We start from the raw sequence: 27,441 nt of genomic DNA, 5'->3' as shown, positions 1-27,441 counted from the left end.
GCGAGATGATTTCTGGGGGTCGCCAAATCATTTTGGAAGTCAGCTCTGTCTCCACTGTGTTAAAGTGTTCATGTGTTTTAGTCATTTTGTGTCTTTTCTGGTCATTTTGTGTCTTTATTGGTCATTTTGTTTATTTTTAGGTCATTTTGTGTATTTTTTTGGTCATTTTGTTTCTTTTTTTTGGTCATTTTGTGTCTTTATTGGTCATTTTGTGTCTTTATTGGTCATTTTGTTTATTTTTTAGGTCATTTTGTGTCTCTTTTTGAACATTTTGTGTCTTTTTTGGTCATTTTGTGTCTTTATTGGTCATTTTGTTTATTTTTAGGTCATTTTGTGTATTTTTTTGGTCATTTTGTGTCTTTTTTTTGGTCATTTTGTGTCTTTATTGGTCATTTTGTGTCTTTATTGGTCATTTTGTTTATTTTTTAGGTCATTTTGTGTCTCTTTTTGAACATTTTGTGTCTTTTTTGGTCATTTTGTGTCTTTATTGGTCATTTTGTTTATTTTTAGGTCATTTTGTGTATTTTTTTGGTCATTTTGTGTCTTTTTTTTGGTCATTTTGTGTCTTTATTGGTCATTTTGTTTATTTTTTTGGTCATTTTGTGTCTTTTTTGGTCAATTTGTGTCTTTTTGGGTTATTTAGTGTCTTTTTTGATCACTTTGTGGCCAATTTGTGTCTTTTTTGGTCATTTTGTTTCCTTTTTTTGGTCATTTTGTGTCTTCTTTTAGTCATTTTGTGTCTTTTTTTGTCATTTGTTTCTTTTTTGGGTGATCTGAACTGTGCGTGTGAGATTGTGTTCAGTGAGCGGGGGTCGCGGACAACATGCATTTTAAATTGGGGGTCGCGTCTCAAAAAGGTTGAGAACTACTGATCTATAGAACCTTAACAAAATAACTCAAACACAGACGGTTCAGCTTGTTTCTGAGGCTGAATTGTTTTTGTGACATTGCATCTAATGAAATCACCAAACGTTTCTCTAAATCTAGGGATTTTTATTTTTCAGATAAATGGCAATATGATAATTTCCTACATTAAATATGAAGCTATTGCTGGTAGCCCAACCAAACATGGAACAAGAACATTTTTATGCAACAAAATGTAACGTCAACACTGTCAGATGGTCAAAGTATAAAGTTATATAAAATGGAAAACTAAAGTACAAGTAGCTCAAATTTGTACTCAAGTACAGTACTTGAGTAAATGTACTCAGTGAGGGAACAAAGCTGTCAGACTGACTGAGTCTCTCTAGAAACACTTCATGTCTCTCTGACAGTCGCTGTGGGGACCTGAGTTCTAGCTGAGTGTGCAACTCTACTAGGAGAGGCTCTCCAGAGTGTGTGTGTGTGTGTGTGTGTGTGTGTGTGTGTGTGTGTGTGTGTGTGTGTGTGGGTTGTTGCACAAGTATATTTGACATTGAACAAACCTCAGCTGAAGAAAGTTCATGAAAACTAGTTTTGACACAAACTGTCCATGTGAATAAGGCTGCAAACAGTGAGAACAATGCATTCAGTATATTGGTCAAAAATGATGTAATATATGAACATCTACAGTTCAACATCATTTGAACTGTCTCTCTCTCCTCAATATTATTTTTGTCCTTTAATGTTATTTACTATTTTTGCAAATGCCATAATTATAGAACTGGCTTCTTAGAAAAGTATCTAATTTTCATTGTTTTATGTAAAAGTACCGTAGGTCCCCATTAGTCACCAAATAATCTGTGTGAAATATGCTAATTCATGTAAAGGATGTACCCTGATAGCATGTTGACTGGTTTTTCCGGATGTCCCCGTAAAGCGTGATTAAAACATCACTTCATCATTTCAGAGGTTTGAAGGCGTGTATAGGTTAACTAAGCCGTGGCAAGTTTACCCAAGTTTTTTCAGCTCTCTGCAACCTCTAGAAAGGGTGGTCCCCACAAGGGATGATTAAAACTTAGTCCCCATGATGTATGAAAACCAGTGTGTGTATGTGTGTGTGTGTGTGTGTGTGTGTTCTTGTACTTCCTACATAGTGAGGACCAGAACACGTTTATAACCAACAGAGTGAGGACATTTCGGCCGGTCCTCACTTCTTTAAAGGCTTTTTTTAGATTTCAGACTTTGTTTTAAGGGTTAAAGGTTACATGATAATGATAATTAACTGAAACTGTATTGTGTGGTTACAAAACTAATTAAAATTATAGTGAAAATGTCCTTCGTTTCCTTCGAAGATGGATCAGGAAAAGGAAATAAAGGCAAAATTTACTGTGACCTCTTTTAATCTCCCAGCCAACAAATACCCCATTACAAAAAACTACAACTAATAAAAACTAAACTAAAACTAGCAAACTCACTCTAAAAACTTATTAAAACTAACTGAATTTGAAAACAAAAATTCACAACTAAATTAAAACTAAAACTAATGAAAAATCCAAAACTATTATAACCTTGCAAGGGAATTCACTGTTCCAATGAGGGTCCTCACAAAGATAGAAGTACAAGAATGTGTGTGTGTGTGTGTGTGTGTGTGTGTGTGTGTGTGTGTGTGTGCCATGCTGTTTATCACAGTTAACAACTGTTAGTCACCAGCAGGTTGATGTGTTTTCTGGCTCTGAGGAGTAAAACATGTTCCTGCTGTTTACCAGAGCATGGAGTCCTGTGTGTGTGTGTGTGTGTGTGTGTGTGTGTGTGTGTGTGTGTGTGTGTGTGTGTGTGTGTGTGTGTGTTCTGCTATTTATACTGCTGCAGCAGCTGACACATGAACAGACTTCAGTCTTCTGGTAATTCACCTGAACCAAACTTTCACCTCCAGTTTGAGCAGAAAAAGCTTCTTTGACACATAATAATAATAATAATATAATAATAATCACAACCCAGTTACCAGCATAAAGTCCTGGTAATGTACAAAGAACAAAGTAGTGACGTCCCGATGAAGCTTCATGAACCATGTCTTTTACTTTCTGCGTTTACTGCTTTTCGTTTCCTGAGGTCTTTGTGATATTTTGAACATCACTAACATCATTTTGTCTCACGTTGAGCTCCGTCAGTTTTTAACATTTACAACTTCTGCATCTAAAAACACGTTGTGAACCTTTAACTAAAAACTCTTGATTGTTCTCACATTATTATTGTCTAGTGATGTGCCAACTCTGCAGTGTGCATTCAGCATTTTAATGTCATCTTTTATGTTATGTTTTATGTTTTTGTATTTTTTGTGTTTTTTGTCATTTTTTGTCATTTCTTTTGTCATTTTTTGTCATTTTTTGTCATTTTTTGTCATTTTTTTGTAGGTTTTTATGTGTGGTTTTATATGTGCTTTTAGTCATATTTTGTGTGTGTTTTATGTGTGTTTTTTGTTATTTTTTGTGTGTTTTTAAAAAAAAAATATGTGTTTTCGATGTGTTTTTGTGTGTTTTGAGTGTCTTTTTGTAAAAAAATTTGTGTTTTTGTGTGTTTTTTGTCATTTTTTTGTAGGTTTTTTATGTGTCTTTTATGTGTTTTTTTTGTGTTTTTCTATGTGCATTTTGTCATATTTTGTGTGTTTTTTTGTGCATTTTATGTGTTTTTTGTAAAAAAAAAAAATTGTGTGTGTGTTTTTTTTAAATGTATTTTTTCGGTGTGTTTTTGTCTTTTTATGTGTTTTTATGTGTGTTTTTTGTAAAAAAAAAAAAAAGTGTTTTGTGTGTTTTTTGTCATTTTTTGTAGGCTTTTTATGTATGTTTTTTTGTCATATTTTGTGTTTTTTTTTGTGTATTTTGTGTGTGTTTTATATATGTTTTTTGTGTGGTTTAAAAAATGTATGTGTTTTCGGTGTCTTCTTATGTCTTTGTTAAAAAAAAGAAGTGTTCTGGGGTATTTTTTTGTCATATTTTGTGTGTGTTTTATGTGTGGTTTTTGTAAAAAAATCTTTCCTTTTTTTTAAATAAATGTATGTGTTTTCAGTGGGTTTAAATGTGTTTTTGGTCTTTTTATGTGTGTTTTTTTGTCTTTTTTTTGTGTGTTTTTGTATTCAAAATGTCGATCCAGTAAGGTTGTGCTGAAAAAAAAAAAAGACGAGTGTTTTATACAGGCAGAATGAAAAGGAGTGAAAATAGCCCCAAACTCCAAAGGGTTAATCATCAATCAATAAACATTTAGGAAGAGACATCCTTCTCCAGATGATTCCTCTCCTTATTATCATACTGATTTTAATAATTTCAGCTCTAGATGTTCCAGACTGAGACAGTAGAGAACAGGTTCCTGTTAATGGATCACTATCAGCCTCTTGTCCAATCAGAACGCAGCGTGACTGTGAATAAAAGGATCATCAGAGTCTCCACATGGAGCTTTAACATCCACTTTAAGAGTTCAGCTCCTGATCCTGAATCTCTTCAGAGTTAAACTTATTCCTGCTGTCAGAACCAGCAGAGGAAAACAGAATCTGGTGGAGAAATCTCTCCGAACGCAACAAGAGAGACGGAGCTGAAGAGATAAAAAGAGTCAGAGAGGATTAAATCTTTAACTCTTTAACCAAATTAACTCTTTAACTCTTTAACTCTTTAACCGAATTAACTCTTTAGAGTTTATTTTGTTGGTTTTTGACTCTTTTTCATTCTGTCTGTATATGCAACTTAAATAATGATCACCACAACATGCTGCTATCATCTTTTACAGCTCAACCTCATTATTATCAAGTCATTTTGACTTACTGGATCAACATTTTGAAAGACAAAAAACACACAAAAACACACAAGAAACACACCAAAAGATTACAAAAAAACCCGTAAAAACATACAAAAACCACAAAAACATGACAAAATGACAAAAAACACACAAGAAATTGCCCGAAATCACACAGAAACACACCAAAAAAATTACAAAAAAACCCATAAAACACACAGAACACACACATAAAAATGACAAAAAAACACATAAAAAATGACAAAAAACACACACAAAAAAAGGAAAAATTACAAAAAACACAGATGAAAACACACAAAAAATACAAAAAACACACAAAAAATAGCCCCAAATTCTTGGTCATATTTGCTAATTTTACATAATTTCTTGGTCATTATGTGTCTTTATGTGGTCAATTTGTGTCTTTTTGGATAATTTTGTGTCTCTTTTGTGTCTTTTTTGGTCTTTTTTCTGTCCTTTCCGTCTGGTCTTCTCATGGACACCAGTGCTGCTCTGCTGGTTCCAGTGTTGGTTTCATATCTGAACCAGTCTGAACTCTTCTGACCTCCTCTTACTGAGTGTGTGTGTGTGTGTGTGTGTCTGTGTGTGTCTGTGTGTATCATTACAGCAGTAACAGGAAGCCCTGAGGCCTACAGAGACCTGGTCTGGTGTTTACCTTTGGGGCTGAGGTCCATGCCCTCCACGTAGAAGGGTCCGTTCCTCAGAGCGATCTCCTGCAGGATGATGCCGAAGCTGTAGACGTCCCCCTTCTGGGTCCCCTGAGGAGGATGACGGTCGTAGATGAGGAGCTCCGGAGCCGTCCAGAGCTTCTCTGACCACCAGAACACAAAGTCAGGACAGAAAACACTGAGGCACTGAAATAAAGCTCTAAACCAGGTCTAAAACCAGATAAACAGTAAATCTAAAGGTCTAAAACCAGATAAACAGTAAATCTAAAGGTCTAAAACCAGATCAAACAGTAAATCTAAAGGTCTAAAACCAGATAAACAGTAAATCTAAAGGTCTAAAACCAGATCAAACAGTAAATCTAAAGGTCTAAAACCAGATCAAACAGTAAATCTAAAGGTCTAAAACCAGATCAAACAGTAAATCTAAAGGTCTAAAACCAGATCAAACAGTAAATCTAAAGGTCTAAAACCAGATCAAACAGTAAATCTAAAGGTAATTATTTGATAATTATTTGGTTCTTACCAGGATAAAAAAAACTTTAGATTTAGAAGTGTTAGATCATTTATCTTGTTTTAAGAGTTAATTTCTTATTTTAAGTGTTCAACATGCTTATTTCTAGATTTAATAATCTTAATTTAATTAAGATTAATTTAACCTTTAGATTTACTGTTTGATCTGGTTTTAGACCTTTAGATTTACTGTTTGATCTGGTTTTAGACCTTTAGATTTACTGTTTGATCTGGTTTTAGACCTTTAGATTTACTGTTTAACTGGTTTTAGACCTTTAGATTTACTGTTTATCTGGTTTTAGACCTTTCTTCAGTGTGTTTTATGAATGAAAGTGACTATATGAACGTATGAACTTACTTGCATAGAGAGCGTGCGAGTCATCGTTTTCGCAGGATGAGCGGAAGCTCGCCAAGCCATAATCCGTGATTTTCAAAACAAATCGACTGTCCACAACGCAATTAGATGACTTCAGATTTCCATGGCAGCCGATGTAGCTGTTGTGGAGATAGTTCATTCCCTGGTGGAGAAGAACAGCAAGTCAAGCATTCAGTCTCTCTCCCTCTCTCTCTTTTTCCTCTCCAGCAAATCATACATGAAACACACAGATCCAGACATATGGAAATAATACGCAGTGACAAGTGGATGCATGCTGGAGCTTTAGAGGAGAGGCCGTGTGTCAAAGACAGCAGTCAGCAGGGAATTTATGTCAAATTACTGTTAATTCCTCTGGGAAAAAGGGAAAAAAGGGACTGAATGTTCAATATTTGGTGGAAATGTTGAGTCAAACGTCCCTCAGAGCTGCAGAACGCTGATATCTATCAGTTTCTGACTGTTTCTGTCTGTTTCTGTCTGTTTCTGACTGTTTCTGTCAGTTTCTGACTGTTTCTATCTGTTTCTGTCTGTTTCTGTCTGTTTCTATCTGTTTCTATCTGTTTCTGTCTGTTTCTGACTGTTTCTGTCTGTTTCTGACTGTTTCTATCTGTTTCTATCTGTTTCTGACTGTTTCTGTCTGTTTCTGTCTGTTTCTATCTGTTTCTGTCTATTTCTGACTGTTTCTGTCTGTTTCTATCTGTTTCTGACTGTTTCTATCTGTTTCTGACTGTTTCTGTCTGTTTCTGTCTGTTTCTATCAGTTTCTGTCTGTTTCTGACTGTTTCTGTCTGTTTCTATCTGTTTATGTCTGTTTCTGACTGTTTCTATCTGTTTCTGACTGTTTCTATCTGTTTCTGTCTGTTTTTGTCTGTTTATGTCTGTTTCTGTCTGTTTCTACCTGTTTCTGTCTGTTTCTGACTGTTTCTATCTGTTTCTGACTGTTTCTGTCTGTTTCTGTCTGTTTCTATCTGTTTCTGTCAGTTTCTGTCTGTTTCTATCTGTTTCTGTCTGTTTCTGACTGTTTCTGTCTGTTTCTATCTGTTTCTGACTGTTTCTGACTGTTTCTATCTGTTTCTATCTGTTTCTAACTGTTTCTATCTGTTTCTGTCAGTTTCTGTCTGTTTTCTGTCTGTTTCTGTCTGTTTCTATCTGTTTCTGTCTGTTTCTATCTGTTTCTGTCTGTTTCTGACTGTTTCTATCTGTTTCTATCTGTTTCTATCTGTTTCTGACTGTTTCTGACTGTTTCTATCTGTTTCTGTCTGTTTCTGACTGTTTCTATCTGTTTCTATCAGTTTCTATCTGTTTCTATCTGTTTCTGACTGTTTCTATCTGTTTTCTGTCTGTTTCTATGTGGAGAAATGAAGCCGTCATGTATTTTAATATCAAATCCGTCCAAGAGATTCTCTCTGAGAGACTCTTTGTTGGGACGGATTAAAAATAATCTGCTGCAGTAAGTCCTTGATTAGTTTAGATGAAGCTAGAAGGAAACTTTATGAGGATGTTTCTGTTCTGCTTTACACTAAAGTCATATTTACTGTAGCTGCGAGACAAACAGACTGTGTGTGCTCCTCTGACTCTCTGTTCATGTGTAACCATGGCAACTCAGTCTTAAACACAAAGCAGATCATTTAACAGTGAAAAGCTGAATCATGAGCATCCAAATGTTGTTGTGCACAGTTTAAGTTTGCACAAAAAATAAATGGAAAAAGCTGTAATTAAAAAAAAGTTGTGGACAAGTTGGTGTATTGATAAAAGTGTGATGGAAACGGATTTGATGAAGAAAATCTCACGTTCACAGAATCAGACCTTAGACTTTTATTTAATATTTCAGCCAGTTCAGACTCCAGCTGCAGGGTCTAACGGGGTCCTCCCTATGTCCCTGTAGCGATACGTACCAGGGAACAAAGGGGACCGGGGACTTGGACCAAACCACCTGGGACTTATTTAACTTATTTAACTTATTTAACCCTTTATGCCTCCTCTAATTTAGTCCCTCTCGTGACCTTCGTGGCCAAAAAACTCCATGCACACAAAAATTACTATTATTACTATATACTGTAATATACTACTATTATTATTATTATTATTATACCGGCCTTACCGGCCTTATTTATTATTATTATTATTACTATTATTATTATATATTATATATCATATTATTTTACTTAAAATTACTTTATTTATATTTTTCATTTTATTTTTATATTGTTTATTACCTATTATTACATATTATATTATATATATTATATACTGTGCTATTATTATTATTATATACCGTCTACCATCTATCTATCTATCTATCTATCTATCTATCTATCTATCTATCTATCTATCTATCTATCTATCTATCTATCTATCTATCTATCTATTAAAATCACCAAACATCAATTTTTTTCCAGATTTTTTTTCATAGATCTCTTAAACAACTTCAGACGTGTTCAAAACTACCAACATTAAATCATTTTCAGAATTTGAACCCTTCATATGCCAGTTTATATATTTGAAATTTTCCATAATTTCTTCAAAAAACAACAAGACAAAAGATGAATTATTTCCCATATAATAAATATTAGGGAGCTGAGGGTTTTGGTGGTGATTAGAGTCTTGGAAATGTCAAAGATTAGCAACAAAACTGATTTAATTGAATTAGTATTTTTTATGTAGTGCCAGATTAACCCTCTGGTGAAAAATATTGATGTACAGTGATTTAATAGCAGTTTTAGTGTCACTAGAAGGAGTAAATGCACCGATGGAGAATAAAAGACGTGGAAGGGTTAATGACAATGGATTTAAAATATATACTAAAAAGAAAAGTTCCTGCAAAAATTCATGCCTCAAGCTGAAAAGTGATCAACAAATGAAAAAAAATAAAAAATAGAAAATGTTGTTGAACAGAGAGCGCCATCTAGTGGACTCAGGAAATAAAGACAATGGTTCATGAAGCTTCATTGGGACATCACCACTGGAAGATGATAGTTAATAAAAACGTGAGGCACAGAAGTTAAGTCATGTTTGAATCACGTTGTTCACTTTAGTTTTTTCACTCAGGATCTGCAACAAAAACTCTTGTCTAGGTTTAGTCTTTTTTTAGTAATTTCCTGTCTTTTTATTAAGTAATTTTGTGTCTTCTTTGGTCATTTTGTGTCTTTTTAAAGTAATTTGAGTTTTTTAAGTAATTTTGTGTATTTTTTGTCTTTTTTAAAGTAATTTTGTGTCTTTTTCTAATAATTATGTGTCTTTTTTAGTAATTTTCTGTCTTTTTTAGTAATTTTCTGTCTTTTTTGGTCATTTTGTCTTTTTTTAAAGTAATTTTGTGTCTTTTTCTAATAATTATGTGTCTTTTTTAGTAATTTTGTGTCTTTATGGGGTCATTTTCTGTCTTTTTAAAGTAATTTGAGTTTTTTAAGTCATTTTGTGTCTTTTTAAAGTAATTTGAGTTTTTTAAGTAATTTTGTGTCTGTCTTCTGTTTGGGTCTGTTTTGCTGTCATTTTGTTATAATAGTAATTTGATTCTTCTGTCATTTTGTGTCTTTTTAAAGTTAATTGAGTTTTTAAGTAATTTAGTGTATTTTTTGGGTCATTTTCTGTCTTTTTATAAATTAATTTTGTGTCTTTATCTAATAATAATGTTATTTATACGTAATTTGTGACTTTTTTAGTATTTTGTTCTTTTGGTCATTTTGTGTCATTTTGGTCATATGTGTCTTTTTAAGTAATTTGAGTTTTTTAAGTCATTTGTGTCTTATTTTGGTCATTTTGTGTCTTTTTAATTAAGTAATTATGTGTCTTTTTTGGGTCATTTTCTGTCTTTTTTAAAGTAATGTTGTGTCTTTTTCTAATAATTATGTGTCTTTTTTAGTAATTTTGTGTCTTTTTTTAGTAATTTTGTGTCTTTTTTAAGTCATTTTGTGTCTTTTTTGGTCATTTTGTGTCTTTTTCTAAAGTAATTTTGTGTCTTTTTTGGTAATTTCTGTCTTTTTTTAAGTAATTTTGTTTTTTTCTGTCATTTTGTGTCTTTTTTTTAGTAATTTTGTGTCTTTTTTTGGTCATTGTGATACTGCCTCCAGCGGCCCCCAGGTAATTTGAGTTTGAGACCCCTGGTTTAGAGCGAAAAAGGTCCTGGTGAGGCGTTATAAAAGATAGTTTATAAAGTAGTGAACATAAACGCCAGAAGTGAAGTAGTGATGAGAACGATGTGACTACTGGAAGTGGCCTCGCGACGTAAGAACGTGAGGCGCGGAAGTTAAATGATGTTTGAATCATGTTGTTTACTTTAGTTTTATCATTCGGGACACGAACATCGTTCTCCTTCTGTTCCACCACCTCCTGAACTTCTTAGTGAAACATTTCTCTTTGATTCTCCTCCTTTCATAGTGACTCCGGCCACTAGAGGGCGCCACTGACTCCAGACTAAACTTAGATTAGGATTTTCATGTGCAAAATTGGATTTTTTTGGGGTGAATGCATTGCACGTAGGTCTCAAAGTCTAAAGTCGTGTTATTTGTTTGCAGCCTGTTGGAAAAAGTGACTTCTTTGCCAGCATTTCTATGAAAACATCAGAAAAATCAATGTTGGTGTGTTTGATGTGTGTTTACCTTGACGATGTCGTTGATGAGCGAGTAGCGGAACATCCAGTCCAGGTTGATGCTCTCGTTCTCCAGAATGTCCTGAAAACACAAACACATCACTAAACCAGCCGTCAACCTCTACATTAAAACATAAAAATCTATTTTCAGGAGTCTGTCAGCAGTAGAAGAGCTCAGAGTTTATTCTGGGAATCAATAAAGCAGCTTTCATCATATATCAGATATTCTCTTTCATGCTCAGGGTCAGAGCTGCAGCCTGCAGGACGTTAACCCTGCATGCCCTGCAGCAGATCACCGTATATTAGATATATTATATATATTATATATATTATATATATTACAGGATGTTCAGGGTGATACAGGATCAGAGGTGTTCATTGAGTCAGCTTCGATAGTGTTTTGAAAGTAAAAAAAAGATTCAAAATCACATTTTATGTTGGACTAAAGGACTAAAAAAGACACAAAATGACTAAAAAAATACACAAAATGACCAAAAAAGACACAAAAAGACATGAAAAGAATTAAAAAATGGACAAAATAGCCCTATAAGACTGCATATAAAAAATCAATTATTATTATCAGGTCATATAGGTGAAAAAATATACCAACATGGCATTTAAATATGTTTTAAGTGGTGAATACAGGCAGGATGGAAAGGATTAAAGAATGGACTAAATAGACAAAAACTCCAGAGAGTTAAAGCATGGAGTGGAAAAATAAGTCATTGAGTTGAAATCATTTGCTGACAGCTTCGTCCCCCCAGTAAAAAAATCAATCTGCGCCCCTGAAACGGAGCCCATTATTACATTAAATATATTATTATTTGTGTATAAAGGTGGAGGTGTTGCACACTTCATATAAAATGTTTAAATAAAACATATTTTGGTTAAGACATGGAGTGGAAAAATAACTCAGAAATCCCATCTGCGCCCTTGAAACTGAGCAGATTATTTGTATTATTTATATTATTATTTGTGTCTAAAAGTGGAGGTGTTACCTGCAGGCTAAGGTTCATGTAAAATATTTAAATAAAACATATTTTGGTTAAGGCATGGAGTGGAAAAATAACTCTTCCCCCAAGTTAAAATATCCCAACCGTTGCCCTTAAACTGAGCAGGTTATTATATTAAATATATTATTATTAGTGTCTAAAAGTGGAGGTGTTACCTGCAGGCTAAGGTTCACATACAATGTTTAAATAAAAAATATTTTGGTTAAGGCATGGAGTGGAAAAATAACTCATCCCCTCAGTTCAGAAATCCCATCTGCGCCCCTGAAACTGAGCAGATTATTTGTGTTATTATTTATTATATTCGTGTCTAAAGGTGGAGGTGTTACCTGCAGGCTAAGGCTCATATAAAATGTTTAAATAAAACATATTTTGGTTAAGGCATGGAGTGGAAAAATAACTCAGAAATCCCATCTGCGCCCCTGAAACTGAGCAGATTATTTGTGTTATTATTTATATTAGTATTAGTGTATAAAAGTGGAGGTGTTACCTGCAGGCTAAAGTTCATATAAAATGTTTAAATAAAACATATTTTGGTTAAGGCATGGAGTGGAAAAATAACTCAGAAATCCCATCTGCGCCCCTGAAACTGAGCAGATTATTTGTGTTATTATTTATTATATTGGTGTCTAAAGGTGGAGGTGTTACCTGCAGGCTAAAGTTCATATAAAATGTTTAAATAAAACATATTTTGGTTAAGGCATGGAGTGGAAAAATAACTCAGAAATCCCATCTGCGCCCCTGAAACTGAGCATATTATTTGTGTTATTATTTATTATATTCGTGTCTAAAGGTGGAGGTGTTACCTGCAGGCTTCCCCGGGGACAGTACTCTGTGACGATGCAGATGTTGGGCGGGTCGATGCAGGCTCCGATGAACCTGGTTAGATGGTTGAACTGAACGTCTCTCATCTGAAAATAACCACACAAACACCAAGAGACTGTTAGAGAGAGAGAGCAGCTCTTTCCAAACGCCGTGGAAACACAGAAACACAGCACTGACGCTTCATTTATAGAAAAAAAAAAAAAAACTTCTGGAGAATAACTCTGCCAAGCAGTTCATCAAAATAGTCTATTTGCAGTCCTGCGAGCTGGCACGGCGTCTTTTTCTACGTGTTGAGGCACATTCCTGCTCAGGGCACCCTGTTGAAACATGTGCATGTGCATAAATTGAACCTTGGAGGTTATGAATGAGCCTGTGTGCTCAGGAAGAAGAGAAAAAAAGGTGTTGAGAGGATGTACGGAGCAGAAATATCACAGCAGAAAAAACTGCTCTACATGGAAAATAATCAGTGGGTTTTTACGATAGAACAAGTCTTCCAACAACATGAATCACTTTTAATATGCAGGGAGATGTTTGAGGTGAAGTGATTAAGACGGAACATTTTCTGGCACATTCCTTTTATGAGAAAGTTTGTTTTATAGAAACGACGTCCTGCTTTTCATTCCTGCAGCTCCGTACCGTAGCGCTGACAGAAGCAGCAGAAAAAACCTTTCTGCAGCCAGTTTGAGGCTTCAAAAACAGTGTTCACAGTTTCAACAGAGGACTTTTCTTCCTGCAGACACACTGAGTGACGGACAGACGCTCACACTGCACTGTAAAAAAAAAAAAAAAGGTGTTTAAAAAACAGATCAAACAGTAAATCTGAGGGAAATGATCTTGCTGCATGGACAGATAATTTACCTTGACAAGATTTATTAAATTAAAACTATTAAATCTAGAAATAAGCATGTTGAACACTTAGAATAATAAATGAACTCTTAAAACAAGATAAATTAAGTAACACTTCTAAATCAATTGTTTTTAATATTGGTAAGAGGCAGCTTTAATTTATCTTGCTTTAAGTGTTAATTTCTTATTTTAAGAACAATTTTTTTTTTCTGACTATTTTTTCTGTTTTCGAAGTAATTTTTTCCTGTTTTTGTGACTATTTTTTCCTGTTTTTCTGACTATTTTTTTCTGATTTTCTGACTCTTTTTATTGTGTTTTTTTATTAAATCTTGAAATAAGCATGTTGAACACTTACAAAAAAAATTAACTCTTAAAACCAGATAAATGATCTAACACTTCTAAATCTAAAGTTTTTTTTATCTTGGTAAGAACCAAATAATCATCAGGTCACTCTGCTCGGGCCAGTTCATCACTGCTGGCAGCTTTAATTCATCTTTTTTAAGAGTTCATTTATTATTTTAAGTGTTCAACATGCTTATTTCTAGATTTAATAATCTTAATTTAAGAAATCTTGTCATGGTAAATTATCTGTCCATGCAGCAAGATCATTTCCCTCAGATTTACTGTTTGATCTGGTTTTTAATCACTTTTTTTTCTACAGTCTGCAGCCAGTTTGAACCTTCAGAAACAGTGTTTCACAGTTTCAACAGTGGACGTTTCTTCCTCCAAACACTCTGAGTGACAGACGGACAGACAGGAACTCTCTCCGGCTGTTAGTGGCTCCTGTTTCACAGCTCGGAGATGTTAGCCTACCCTTTGGCCTAAATAATCTCCCCTGCTGCAGCTGAGGAGGAGGAGGAGGAGGAGGAGGAGGAGGAGCAGCGCTGGGAGAGAAGTGGTTAAGTTTCCACTGGCCGGCCTCGTCTCTCTCCATCTGTTTGGCTTTTTCACAAGCTGAGGTTTGACAGCCGATCGGGCCCCCGGGGGCCTCAGACAGGCTGCCAGCTGCCAGCAGCAGCCTCTCCATCGGGCCCCACAGAGGACACAGAGGCTTCAGAGGCTTCTGAATAATAATACATTTGGGATTTTTTCCCCGTAAATTTGTCACTTTTTATTTTTAAATTTGTCACTTTTTTCTTTAAATTTGTAACTTTTTTTCTTTAAATTTGAGAATTTTTCCCCGTAAATTTGTAACTTTTTTTCTTTAAATTTGAGAATTTTTTCCTGTAAATTTGTCACTTTTTTTCTTTAAATTTGAGAATTTTTTCCTGTAAATTTGTCACTTTTTTCTATAAATTTGTCACTTTTTTCTTTAAATTTGTCACTTTTTTTCTTTAAATTTGAGAATTTTCCCTCATAAATTTGTCACTTTTTTTCTTTAAATTTGTCACTTTTTTTCTTTAAGTTTGAGAAGTTTTTCCTGTAAATTTGTCACTTTTTTCCCATTAATTTGAGATTTTTTTCCTGTAAATTTGTCACTTTTTTTCTTTAAATTTGTCACTTTTTTCCCATAAATTTGAGATTTTTTTCCCGTAAATTTGTCACTTTTTTTCGTTAAATTTGAGATTTTTTCCCGTAAATTTGTCACTTTTTTTCGTTAAATTTGAGATTTTTTTTCTGTAAATTTGTCACTTTTTTTTTTTTTTAATTTGTCACTTTTTTCCCATAAATTTGTCACTTTTTTTCTTTAAATTTGAGATTTTTTTCCCGTGAAATTGTCACTTTTTTTCTTTAAATTTCAGAATTTTTTCCCATAAATTTGTCACTTTTTTTTCTTTAAATTTGTCACTTTTTTCCACTTTTTTCAGTTAACTCTGTAGCAGTACAGTGTGTATTTGCTAACAGGCTAACAGTTAGCTCTGTAGCAGTAAAGTGTGTATTTGCTAACAGGCTAACAGTTAGCTCTGTAGCAGTAAAGTGTGTATGTGCTAACAGGCTAACAGTTAACTCTGTAGCAGTACAGTGTGTATTTGCTAACAGGCTAACAGTTAGCTCTGTAGCAGTAAAGTGTGTATTTGCTAACGGGCTAACAGTTAGCTCTGTAGCAGTACAGTGTGTATGTGCTAACAGGCTAACAGTTAGCTCTGTAGCAGTACAGTGTGTATGTGCTAACAGGCTAACAGTTAGCTCTGTAGCAGTACAGTGTGTATGTGCTAATAGGCTAACAGTTAGCTCTGTAGCAGTACAGTGTGTATGTGCTAACAGGCTAACAGTTAGCTCTGTAGCAGTACAGTGTGTATGTGCTAACAGGCTAACAGTTAGCTCTGTAGCAGTACAGTGTGTATGTGCTAACAGGCTAACAGTTAGCTCTTCTCCTGAGTCAGGAAGTCTCTCTGTTGTTTGTTGTTGCAGCAGGTGGACTGATTGAACCATCAAGGTCTTTTTTCTCTGCAGCACTAAAGTAGAATAAAGTCGATTCACGGCTGTTTTACTGAACTGAGTCAGGAAGTGATTTGCTGAATGAAACTTGTTGTTTCTGTTTCTGTCACAGAGACAAAAACCTCTCAGATACATTTCACAACCACACACAAGAATCTGTGGATTCTGGATTCTTACGAAGAAAGAAAAAAAACAGAATAGAGGCTCGACATCAGAAGATAAATGTGTTAGATGAAGTATCTGACTGTTTTATTCTGAAATACTTGAGTTTTACTTTAGTCCAGCCATTTTCTGGACATGTGCTACACAGGAAACCTAGAAATATTACCTGTTACCCTGAGAGGATAAATCCTCATCAGACTGATGGAGCTTCAGGTCTGAACTGAGACAGTTTCATAACAGAAATAGAGAAGGTGCATCATGGACTGTGATCAATAGTTTATGTGGAATGAAAACAAATGTATGATGATGATAAATCTTCTTCTCCTGACGTTAGTGTTCTTGGTTTATTGGGTCAGAAACAGCGTGAAGCTGATATATTAACTCCTGATGAGGAACTTGAAGCGTATTGAAGTGTAATTATAAACCAGTGAAGGGACACGAGGCTGTTAGAAACCTGAGAGATCACAAACTAGCAGCGTTTAGAATAACGCTGTTTAAGATAACACACACACACACACACACACACACACACACACAAATCCGATGAAGCAGCAGAAATGTGTCATTGTGTCCAGGAGCCTTTGAAGACTTTGTCTCCATCCACTGTAACAACTCTAATTTAACTCTTTGATGCTCAACATGGTCTAAAGTGACCCGACAGAGTTTTTATCTTCTATATCTTTGCAATAAATTATTTTCATCATTCAGTATTCCAGGTTTTCCTCAATTAGTTAGTTTTTTATCATCATACATCCTAATTTTATGTTTTCCTTTATTCATTTTTTAATAAAATCCCTTTTTGTGTCACTACTCTTCTAATGCACAACATGGGTCAAAAATGACCCATATCCATTTTTTAGCTAAGTAGCTTGCTAAGCTAACTCCTTAGCTAACTTCTTGGCTAAGTATTGAGCTAAGTAGCTTGCTAAGCTAACTCCTTAGCTAACTTCTTGACTAAGTAGTTAGCTTAGCAAGCTACTTAGCCAAGTAGTTAGCTATGTAATAATACAAAAACTGTTTTTCTTCATAAAGTATGAGAGACAAAATGTAAATAATGATCTGTTGTTATGAAAAACAAGATATTTAAAGAATACTTGGAATATTCAATCATAAAATAAGTTGATATCAAAAGATAGAGCAGAGAAACACTCAGCAGCATTAATAACATGAAGGGGATGAATGCGGGTCATAAACCTAATAAGGACGACTTCATGAAGACAACAGACTCCTCTGAACCCTATGAAAGGATAATAAATGTTCCATAATAAAGACTCACGTGTTTGAGTTCCAGCAGGACCTGTCTGGTGAGCTCGATCCTCTTCTTGTTGACGTGTTTGATGGCCACCAGGTTGCCCTGACAACAGACACACAGCTGTCAATCAACACTGAGCCACGGTGGACACATTAAGACAGTAACTCTTTACCAGGTGAGGAACCACAACATGGCCGCTGTTTACACTTTCATACACTTGCACTAATTCTGCACTGTTATTATAGTATATACAGTATTTCCTTGTATTTATATTGTATATTGTATTTGTATTGTCTCTTGAACTCTCTAATCTGCACATTCTGACTAGTTTTTTAACTTTATTCTGTTTCATTGTATTGGTGTTGTGTTGCTGCTGGAACCTTCTATCTATCTATCTATCTATCTATCTATCTATCTATCTATCTATCTATCTATCTATCTATCTATCTATCTATCTATCTATCTATCTATCCATCCATCCATCCATCCATCCATCCATCCATCCATCCACCCACACATCCACCATCCATCCATCCATCCATCCATCAACCATCCATCCATCCATCCACCCACCCATCCACCATCCATCCATCCATCCATCCATCCATCCATCCACCTACCCATCCACCATCCATCCATCCATCCATCCATCCATCCATCCATCCACCCACCATCCATCCATCCATCCATCCATCCATCCATCCACCATCCATCCATCCATCCATCCATCCATCCATCCATCCATCCGCCATCCATCCATCTATCCATCAACCATCCATCCATCCATCCACCCACCCATCCACCATCCATCCATCCATCCATCCATCCATCCATCCACCTACCCATCCACCATCCATCCATCCATCCATCCATCCATCCATCCATCCACCCACCATCCATCCATCCATCCATCCATCCATCCATCCATCCATCCATCCATCCATCCATCCACCATCCATCCATCCATCCATCCATCCATCCATCCATCCATCCGCCATCCATCCATCTATCCATCAACCATCCATCCATCCATCAACCATCCATCCATCCATCCATCCATCCATCAACCATCCACCATCCATCCATCCATCCACCATCCACCATCCATCCATCCATCCATCCATCCATCCATCCATCAACCATCCATCCATCAACCATCCATCCATCTATCCATCCATCAACCATCCATCCATCCATCCATCCATCCATCTATCTATCTATCTATCTATCTATCTATCTATCTATCTATCTATCTATCTATCTATCTATCTATCTATCTATCTATCTATCTATCTATCTATCTATCTATCTATCTATCTATCTATCTATCTATCTATCTATCTATCTATCTATCCATCCATCCATCCATCAATCCATCTTGTATTGATAATAAACAGAGAGGAGTTGATGACTGTGTGTTTGAATAGAAATCATGTCAGAGGTTATTTCTCAGTGTTTGTTAACTGAAGAGGTTCTCTTTGTTCCAGCTTGGTGTCAGATTGAATCACCTCTCAGAGTCTGAGGAGTCCACGCTGTACCGTCACATCAGCATTTATAGAAAACAGCTATCGCTTTATTACAGTGTTCCCTTCCTTTGGCATCCTCGCATGCAAATACACTGTAGAAAATGTCTAAAAAACAGATAAAACAAATAATAATTAAATTAAATTATAATCTTAATTGAATAAATCTTGTCAAGGTAAATTATCTGTCCATGCAGCAAGATCATTTCCCTCAGATTTACTGTTTGATCTGGTTTTAGACCTTTAGATTTACTGTTTATCTGGTTTTAGACCTTTAGATTTACTGTTTGATCTGGTTTTAGACCTTTAGATTTACTGTTTGATCTGGTTTTAGACCTTTAGATTTACTGTTTGATCTGGTTTTAGACCTTTAGATTTACTGTTTGATCTGGTTTTAGACCTTTAGATTTACTGTTTGATCTGGTTTAGACCTTTAGATTTACTGTTTGATCTGGTTTTAGACCTTTAGATTTACTGTTTGATCTGGTTTTAGACCTTTAGATTTACTGTTTGATCTGGTTTTAGACCTTTAGATTTACTGTTTGATCTGGTTTTAGACCTTTAGATTTACTGTTTGATCTGGTTTTAGACCTTTAGATTTACTGTTTGATCTGGTTTTAGACCTTTAGATTTACTGTTTGATCTGGTTTTAGACCTTTAGATTTACTGTTTGATGTGGTTTTAGACCTTTAGATTTACTGTTTATCTGGTTTTAGACCTTTAGATTTACTGTTTATCTGGTTTTAGACCTTTAGATTCACTGTTTGATCTGGTTTTAGACCTTTAGATTTACTGTTTGATCTGGTTTTAGACCTTTAGATTTACTGTTTGATCTGGTTTTAGACCTTTAGATTTACTGTTTGATCTGGTTTTAGACCTTTAGATTTACTGTTTGATCTGGTTTTAGACCTTTAGATTTACTGTTTGATCTGGTTTTAGACCTTTAGATTTACTGTTTGATCTGGTTTTAGACCTTTAGATTTACTGTTTGATCTGGTTTTAGGCCTTTAGATTTACTGTTTGATCTGGTTTTAGACCTTTAGATTTACTGTTTGATCTGGTTTTAGACCTTTAGATTTACTGTTTGATCTGGTTTTAGACCTTTAGATTTACTGTTTGATCTGGTTTTAGACCTTTAGATTTACTGTTTGATCTGGTTTTAGACCTTTAGATTTACTGTTTGATCTGGTTTTTGACCTTTAGATTTACTGTTTGATCTGGTTTTAGACCTTTAGATTTACTGTTTGATCTGGTTTTAGACCTTTAGATTTACTGTTTGATCTGGTTTTAGACCTTTAGATTTACTGTTTGATCTGGTTTTAGACCTTTAGATTTACTGTTTGATCTGGTTTTAGACCTTTAGATTTACTGTTTGATCTGGTTTTAGACCTTTAGATTTACTGTTTGATCTGGTTTTAGACCTTTAGATTTACTGTTTGATCTGGTTTAGACCTTTAGATTTACTGTTTGATCTGGTTTTAGACCTTTAGATTTACTGTTTGATCTGGTTTTAGACCTTTAGATTTACTGTTTGATCTGGTTTTAGACCTTTAGATTTACTGTTTGATCTGGTTTTAGACCTTTAGATTTACTGTTTGATCTGGTTTTAGACCTTTAGATTTACTGTTTGATCTGGTTTTAGACCTTTAGATTTACTGTTTGATCTGGTTTTAGACCTTTAGATTTACTGTTTGATCTGGTTTTAGACCTTTAGATTTACTGTTTGATGTGGTTTTAGACCTTTAGATTTACTGTTTATCTGGTTTTAGACCTTTAGATTTACTGTTTATCTGGTTTTAGACCTTTAGATTCACTGTTTGATCTGGTTTTAGACCTTTAGATTTACTGTTTGATCTGGTTTTAGACCTTTAGATTTACTGTTTGATCTGGTTTTAGACCTTTAGATTTACTGTTTGATCTGGTTTTAGACCTTTAGATTTACTGTTTGATCTGGTTTTAGACCTTTAGATTTACTGTTTGATCTGGTTTTAGACCTTTAGATTTACTGTTTGATCTGGTTTTAGACCTTTAGATTTACTGTTTGATCTGGTTTTAGGCCTTTAGATTTACTGTTTGATCTGGTTTTAGACCTTTAGATTTACTGTTTGATCTGGTTTTAGACCTTTAGATTTACTGTTTGATCTGGTTTTAGACCTTTAGATTTACTGTTTGATCTGGTTTTAGACCTTTAGATTTACTGTTTGATCTGGTTTTAGACCTTTAGATTTACTGTTTGATCTGGTTTTTGACCTTTAGATTTACTGTTTGATCTGGTTTTAGACCTTTAGATTTACTGTTTGATCTGGTTTTAGACCTTTAGATTTACTGTTTGATCTGGTTTTAGACCTTTAGATTTACTGTTTGATCTGGTTTTAGACCTTTAGATTACTGTTTGATCTGGTTTTAGACCTTTAGATTTACTGTTTGATCTGGTTTTAGACCTTTAGATTTACTGTTTGATCTGGTTTTAGACCTTTAGATTTACTGTTTGATCTGGTTTTAGACCTTTAGATTTACTGTTTGATCTGGTTTTAGACCTTTAGATTTACTGTTTGATCTGGTTTTTAAACACCATTTTTTACAGTGTAACAGCAGCAGAAAACCAACCACATGTAGTCAGAAACAAACATGGTGGTGAAGCTTGAAGTCTATCATTTTAATATTTAATGCGGAGCCTGTCATCGTGGATGACCTTTGTGATTGTGGAGCATCTTTATATTTTCGTTATGTGATTTATATAATAAATACAGTTTGAATCCAGCTCCTTTTTTTGAGGGAGGTTTTTTTATTTTAATGTGTGACATCTCGTTGGTGTGAAACAGATAAATGAAGCGCAGCAACAAGTAGATGTCCGTGTCCAGACAGGACAGGAGGAGAAACAAAGAGGAAAAAGAAGAAAATTGAAGCATTCTGCAGCTCACATTAAAACCAACTACCTAAATTCGCCCACGCTCTCTCTCTCTCTCTCTCTCTCTCTCTCTCTCTCTCTCTCTCTCTCTCTCTCTCTCTCTCTCTCCTTTTTCTCTCTTTCTGTCTCTCTCTCTGGTTTCTCTGCTGTGCTCTCATGTGTGGGAGGGAAAGGAGTGCGCAGGAGTTGAAAATGTCAGAACTCACTAAGCCTTACCTTAAAATAGCCCGTTTTTGCAAATAGCTGATATTTTCCATGGGCAGTTATCAAGGAGCCGTAGCTGGAGCCTCTCTGAGAACGAATGGAGAGAATAAAGAAGAGAAGAAGAAGTGAGTTAGATGAGAGCAAAGAGGATTAATAAATGTTGGTCATTTAAGACTTCCACTTCTGTGCAACATAACAGCCTGAAAAGGCTTCAAACACTCACATTCTGATCCAGAATACCTTCCACTGTGAAACATGAAATTGCCTTTTTCACTTTATGTTAGAGAAAATAAAGTGTTTCAGTTTTTATAACACCAACTCAAAGTCCTTGGGCAAATGTCTGCAGTGCACACACACACACACACACACACACACACACAGAGTGAATCAAATGAAGTGGGCGCTGCACACAGACAGCCAGAACACTCACATACACACTCACACACATTCAGTATAGAATGCAAATGTTGGCAGCAGTCGGCGGCACGCTGGAAAATACATCGAGCTGGAAAATGACTGTTTTCCACACGCACATTATCCCAGGAGCTGCACGGAAACACTAATGAAAAAGGTGTGTGCATGTGCTTCTCATGAAGGAGGCACGTGTGGAGGAGAAACACGAGCTGCAGGACATCCATCACAATATATATATATATATATATATATATAATTATAGATATATATATATGGAGGGACCAGACGGGGGATTATTTTAACAATTGTTTAATATGCCACCGCAAAAAAAACCCTGCAAAAAAGGTGTTTAAAAACCAGATGAAACAGTAAATCTGAGGGAAATGATCTTGCTGCATGGACAGATAATTTACCTTGACAAGATTTATTACATTAAGATTATTAAATCTAGAAATAAGCATGTTGAACACTTAAAATAAGAAATTAACTCTTAAAACAAAAATTAGTCAGAAAATCTGTAAAAAAACAAAAAAAAAGTCAGAAAAACAGGAAAAAAGAGTCAGAAAATCAGAAAATAAATTACTCAGAAAGACAGGAAAAAGATTACTTCGAAAACAGAAAAAAATGTCAGAAAAACAGAAAAAATAGTCAGAAAAAAACAGAGAAAAATAGTCAGAAAAACAGAAAAAATTGTCAGAAAAACAGAAAAAAATTGTCCTTAAAATAATAAATTAACCCTTAAAACCAGATAAAGTAAAGCTGCCAGCAGTGATGAACTGGCCCGAGCAGAGTGACCTGATGATTATTTGGTTCTTACCAAGATAAAAAAAAACTTTAGATTTAGAAGTGTTAGATCATTTATCTGGTTTTAAGAGTTAATTTCTTATTTTAAGCGTTCAAAATGGTTATTTCTAGATTTAATAACCTTAATTTAATAAATCTTGTCAAGGTAAATTATCTGATTATCAGATTTACTGTTTGATCTGGTTTTAAACACCTTTTTACCAGTGCAGCCTCCTTCAGTAAACCTCTGGAGAAGCTTTGAGCTAACTAAGGATTCTTGCAGAGCTTTTGCTTTTTGTGAGAAAATCCACAAACTTGTGTTTTAATTCTCTGCAGTGTGTAAAAACAGCGTGAAGCTCCAAAACCTCAGACGAGTCGACATTAGCATTATTGATTCCTGGCGAGTTAAATTCTACAGCAGCAACATCTCAACACTGATAATCAGCAGGATGACTGGAAGCTACAGCGCTAGCAGCGTTAGCATTCCTGCTGGCAGACACAACAACACAACCTGCCAGACACACAACAAGCTGTTAATCACACATCAGACTCTCAGCCAGCAGCACCGACCCAATAACAAGGTGACAGAAAGCTCAGAATTATGAAGAGATGATCACAGATGCCAGATTTAATATGAGATCTTGTGGGTGTAGTTAGTGTTTTCAGGTGCCAGATTGTAAACTGTGAGACTTTTTAACGTCTTTGTGGGTTAAAAAACAGCTCTAAACACTGTAACACTGTCAAAGTATCAATAGAGAAATACACGCAGCCTGGATCTTTAAATGAGACATAACCAGCATGGCTAATTATGCACAGAGTCGCCGCTGATCATAAACATAGTGATGGTGAATTAACAGCATCACTAACTGTGCACAGAGTGTCTGGTGTTTGTTGTAAACAAACAGAGATCGCTAAGTGAACACCTCCTGCAGCAGCAGCACATACACACTGTACTGCTACAGAGCTAACTGTTAGCCTGTTAGCACATACACACTGTACTGCTACAGAGCTAACTGTTAGCCTGTTAGCACATACACACTGTAGTGCTACAGAGCTAACTGTTAGCCTGTTAGCACATACACACTGTACTGCTACAGAGCTAACTGTTAGCCTGTTAGCACATACACACTGTACTGCTACAGAGCTAACTGTTAGCCTGTTAGCACATACACACTGTACTGCTACAGAGCTAACTGTTAGCCTGTTAGCACATACACACTGTACTGCTACAGAGCTAACTGTTAGCCTGTTAGCACATACACACTGTACTGCTACAGAGCTAACTGTTAGCCTGTTAGCACATACACACTGTACTGCTACAGAGCTAACTGATAGCCTGTTAGCACATACACACTGTACTGCTACAGATGTAACTGTTAGCCTGTTAGCACATACACACTGTACTGCTACAGAGCTAACTGTTAGCCTGTTAGCACATACACACTGTACTGCTACAAAGCTAACTGTTAGCCTGTTAGCACATACACACTGTACTGCTACAGAGCTAACTGATAGCCTCTTAGCACATACACACTGTACTGCTACAGAGCTAACTGTTAGCCTGTTAGCAATTTGCAGATTGGACGCTAAGGGGTTAACATCCCCTCCGGCTCTGCAGCTGGGAGAGACTGCTGCAGGAGGACTGTGCCGCTTCGACTCGTTCTTACTCTTCTTAACGAGCCTCCGGCCCCCGCGGCTCGTTAAGAAGAGCCTCCGGCCCCCGCGGCTCATTAAGAAGAGTCAGAACGAGTCTCCAAAAGTCTCCAATAACACCAGAAAAAGTCGCTGGATTTGTCTCCAGTCGCTTTCTTGAAAAATAGTCTTTAAGGGGGTCTGAAAAGTTACTAAATATAGCAACAAAGTTGCTAAGTGTTTAAAGTAAAGCTGTAAACGTTTGACAGGCAGCACGAAAAGAGGAAAATCTTAACCTTCAGTACATTTGTTTTCTGTCACCTCCTGTATCACATTTATTCCAACAGAGCATGCAGATCTGATGATATCTGAGCTAGCAGCATCAGTGTGTGTCTACCTGAGAGAGCGTGAGGCGGCTGCCGGCCCGTTTGTGGTATTTATTGGGACTCTCGAACTGAAGGTCCTCCCACCGGATCCTCCACAGCATTCCAGCCAGCTCCTTCTCCAGCTTCAGCTTCCTGAAGAAGAAGAGACAGAAACAGGTGGAACCAACAAGAAAGAAGAGAGCAACATAAAGAGGACTGGGTTGTGCTGCAGACTCACTGAAGTCGTGTTTTATTGGGACTCTGCATGTAAAAACAACATGAATTAACCCTCTGGGACCACCAGGGGCACTTTCAGCCATATTTGTCTTTTTTCACTTTTGTTTTGGTAATATTTTTGGCTGCAATTCAAATGTCAATTGTTCTACTGGGTCAATAATAATAAAACACTGTGTACACATTTACTCTCCTTTCAGACCCTGAAGGCTGAAAATATCCACCTCCAAGAAAATGCTATAAAAACTTTACAGATTCATATTTTTTTCCATTTTTTTCTGCATAAACCTCTTAAACAACTTCTGCCCTGCTCAAAACTACCAAACATTTTAACAAAGATTTTGAGGATTTTAACCCTTAAAATGCCAGTTTGATTGCATGAGTTAAGTTAAGTTAAGTTAAGTTAAGTTTAGTTGAGTTGAGTTAAATACCTAATATTATTATGTTAGGTTAAGTTAAGTTAAGTTAAGTTAAGTTAAGTTAAGTTAAGTAAAGTTAAGTTAAGTTAAGTTTAGTTGAGTTAAATACCTTATATTATTATGTTAGGTTAAGTTAAGTTAAGTTAAGTTTAGTTGAGTTAAATACCTTATATTATTATGTTAGGTTAAGTTAAGTTAAGTTAAGTTAAGTTAAATTTAGTTGAGTTAAATACCTTATATTATTATTTTAGGTTAAGTTAAGTTAGGTTAAGTTAAGTTAAGTTAAGTTTTTATTGAAACTCTGCATGTAAAACAACATGAATTTAAGAAAACCTCTGAGAGGAGAGTTGTTTTCTGACTGTAGTTTCATTTAGAGGAATAAGTGAACAGCATTCAGGATAACTTTGATTTAATCTTGAATAAATTGCTCTATTTGTTAGAGTTATTTCCTGAGAGATCTCAGATCTGATCGCCTCACGTCTGGTTTCTGCATGTCGTCATGTCCGTTTGTGTTTACAGGTTTATGTGTTTACATTTTATTATATTTGACCTCCAGCGGAACTCTGATGAAGTGGAAAAGTCTTTTTAATGTTCTGAACAAGGAGCTCTTTCTTTCTCTCCAACACACGCTGACGTATAGAAGAACATCACTCAGTAAACAGCTGAACTAGGATTAAACCAGTCAACAAACTGCTCAGGAGTCAAAGAGCATTAAACAGCTGAACTCCTTCTGACCCTCGGATAATAAAAACTAGTCATCATGACCAGCTGATTGCACTAATTATTCCGTTCTTCCACTTCAAATAAAGGAACTTGCTCCGATGACTCGCGGCTCTTTTTCTGTTCTTAGTTTCTTAGAGAAATGAAAAACAAGCAGAGTGATGATGATGATGATGATGAAGACTCAGTCCAGTTCTCCCTCCCACGCTCTTTATTTTCAACAGATTCTCTGAGAGTGGCCTGTGATGCTTTAACCTTATCTCAGAACTAAAATAACTCTCTCCGTCTTCTACTGACTGGATGAACTAAAACATGATGGAGGAGTTTAGAGAAACGTTTCAGCTCAGACAGGACGCTTCATCAGCAAACACTCAAGAAAGAAAACACATTTAATGCCAAAAAATCACACAGAAAATCTCCATTTCATTTATTTTACTAAATTACTTTGTGTGTGTGTGTGTTTGTTTTTGTTTAGTGTGCGCTCCAATGAATGTAAAAAAAATAATCTGTTTAATTTACGGTAAAATACCGGCAGCTGTGGTTGCCAGAACTTCACCGTAAAAATTACAGTGAGTGGATTTTCTATTCTAAATTTAAATGTAAATATCAGCAAAAACTGTAATTTAGTCTGAATAATCCTGTTATTTTTTAGGGTAATTGTGTCATTAATTCACACATCATGGTATTTCTCCATAAATTTTGCATGAAAATGCTATATTTTTACAGCAAAACTGTGTGTTTCTTCCACTTTATTACAGAAAAAAGTAAAAGTTTTGTGCTATTCTTTGATTTACGGTAATTAAAAGCGTCTAATACGGTGATATACAATTTTTAATTTTACGCCGTATTTCTGATGTATTTGACAGTGTTTTACTGTTATTTCTACAAACATTTTTTACAGTGCAGTCAAACTAGTCTTGTTTTTATCTCTTATGATGTCTAAAAAATATTAATAATATTTTTTAATA

The 27,441-nt window shown here is 35.4% G+C and overlaps 1 protein-coding gene across 1 annotated transcript in view; it reads right to left on the bottom strand.

The window, feature by feature from the left end:
- npr2 (natriuretic peptide receptor 2) overlaps positions 1-27,441 on the bottom strand; it is a 138,517-nt gene that overhangs the window by 34,859 nt on the left and 76,217 nt on the right. Inside the window, exons 8-14 of the mRNA XM_059358133.1 lie at positions 25,133-25,253; positions 21,919-21,993; positions 17,296-17,373; positions 12,614-12,718; positions 10,808-10,879; positions 6,199-6,358; positions 5,318-5,473 (exon numbers count right to left, since the gene is read on the bottom strand). Of these exons, the coding sequence (XP_059214116.1) occupies positions 5,318-5,473; positions 6,199-6,358; positions 10,808-10,879; positions 12,614-12,718; positions 17,296-17,373; positions 21,919-21,993; positions 25,133-25,253 (767 nt within the window). The remainder of the gene's footprint in view (positions 1-5,317; positions 5,474-6,198; positions 6,359-10,807; positions 10,880-12,613; positions 12,719-17,295; positions 17,374-21,918; positions 21,994-25,132; positions 25,254-27,441) is intronic.

Source organism: Centropristis striata, chromosome 19, assembly GCF_030273125.1.
Source record: "Centropristis striata isolate RG_2023a ecotype Rhode Island chromosome 19, C.striata_1.0, whole genome shotgun sequence".
Taxonomy (NCBI): Eukaryota; Metazoa; Chordata; class Actinopteri; order Perciformes; family Serranidae; genus Centropristis; species Centropristis striata.
The sequence above is the reverse complement of the archived record's forward strand: the minus strand, read 5'-3'. Positions and strand labels throughout refer to the sequence as shown.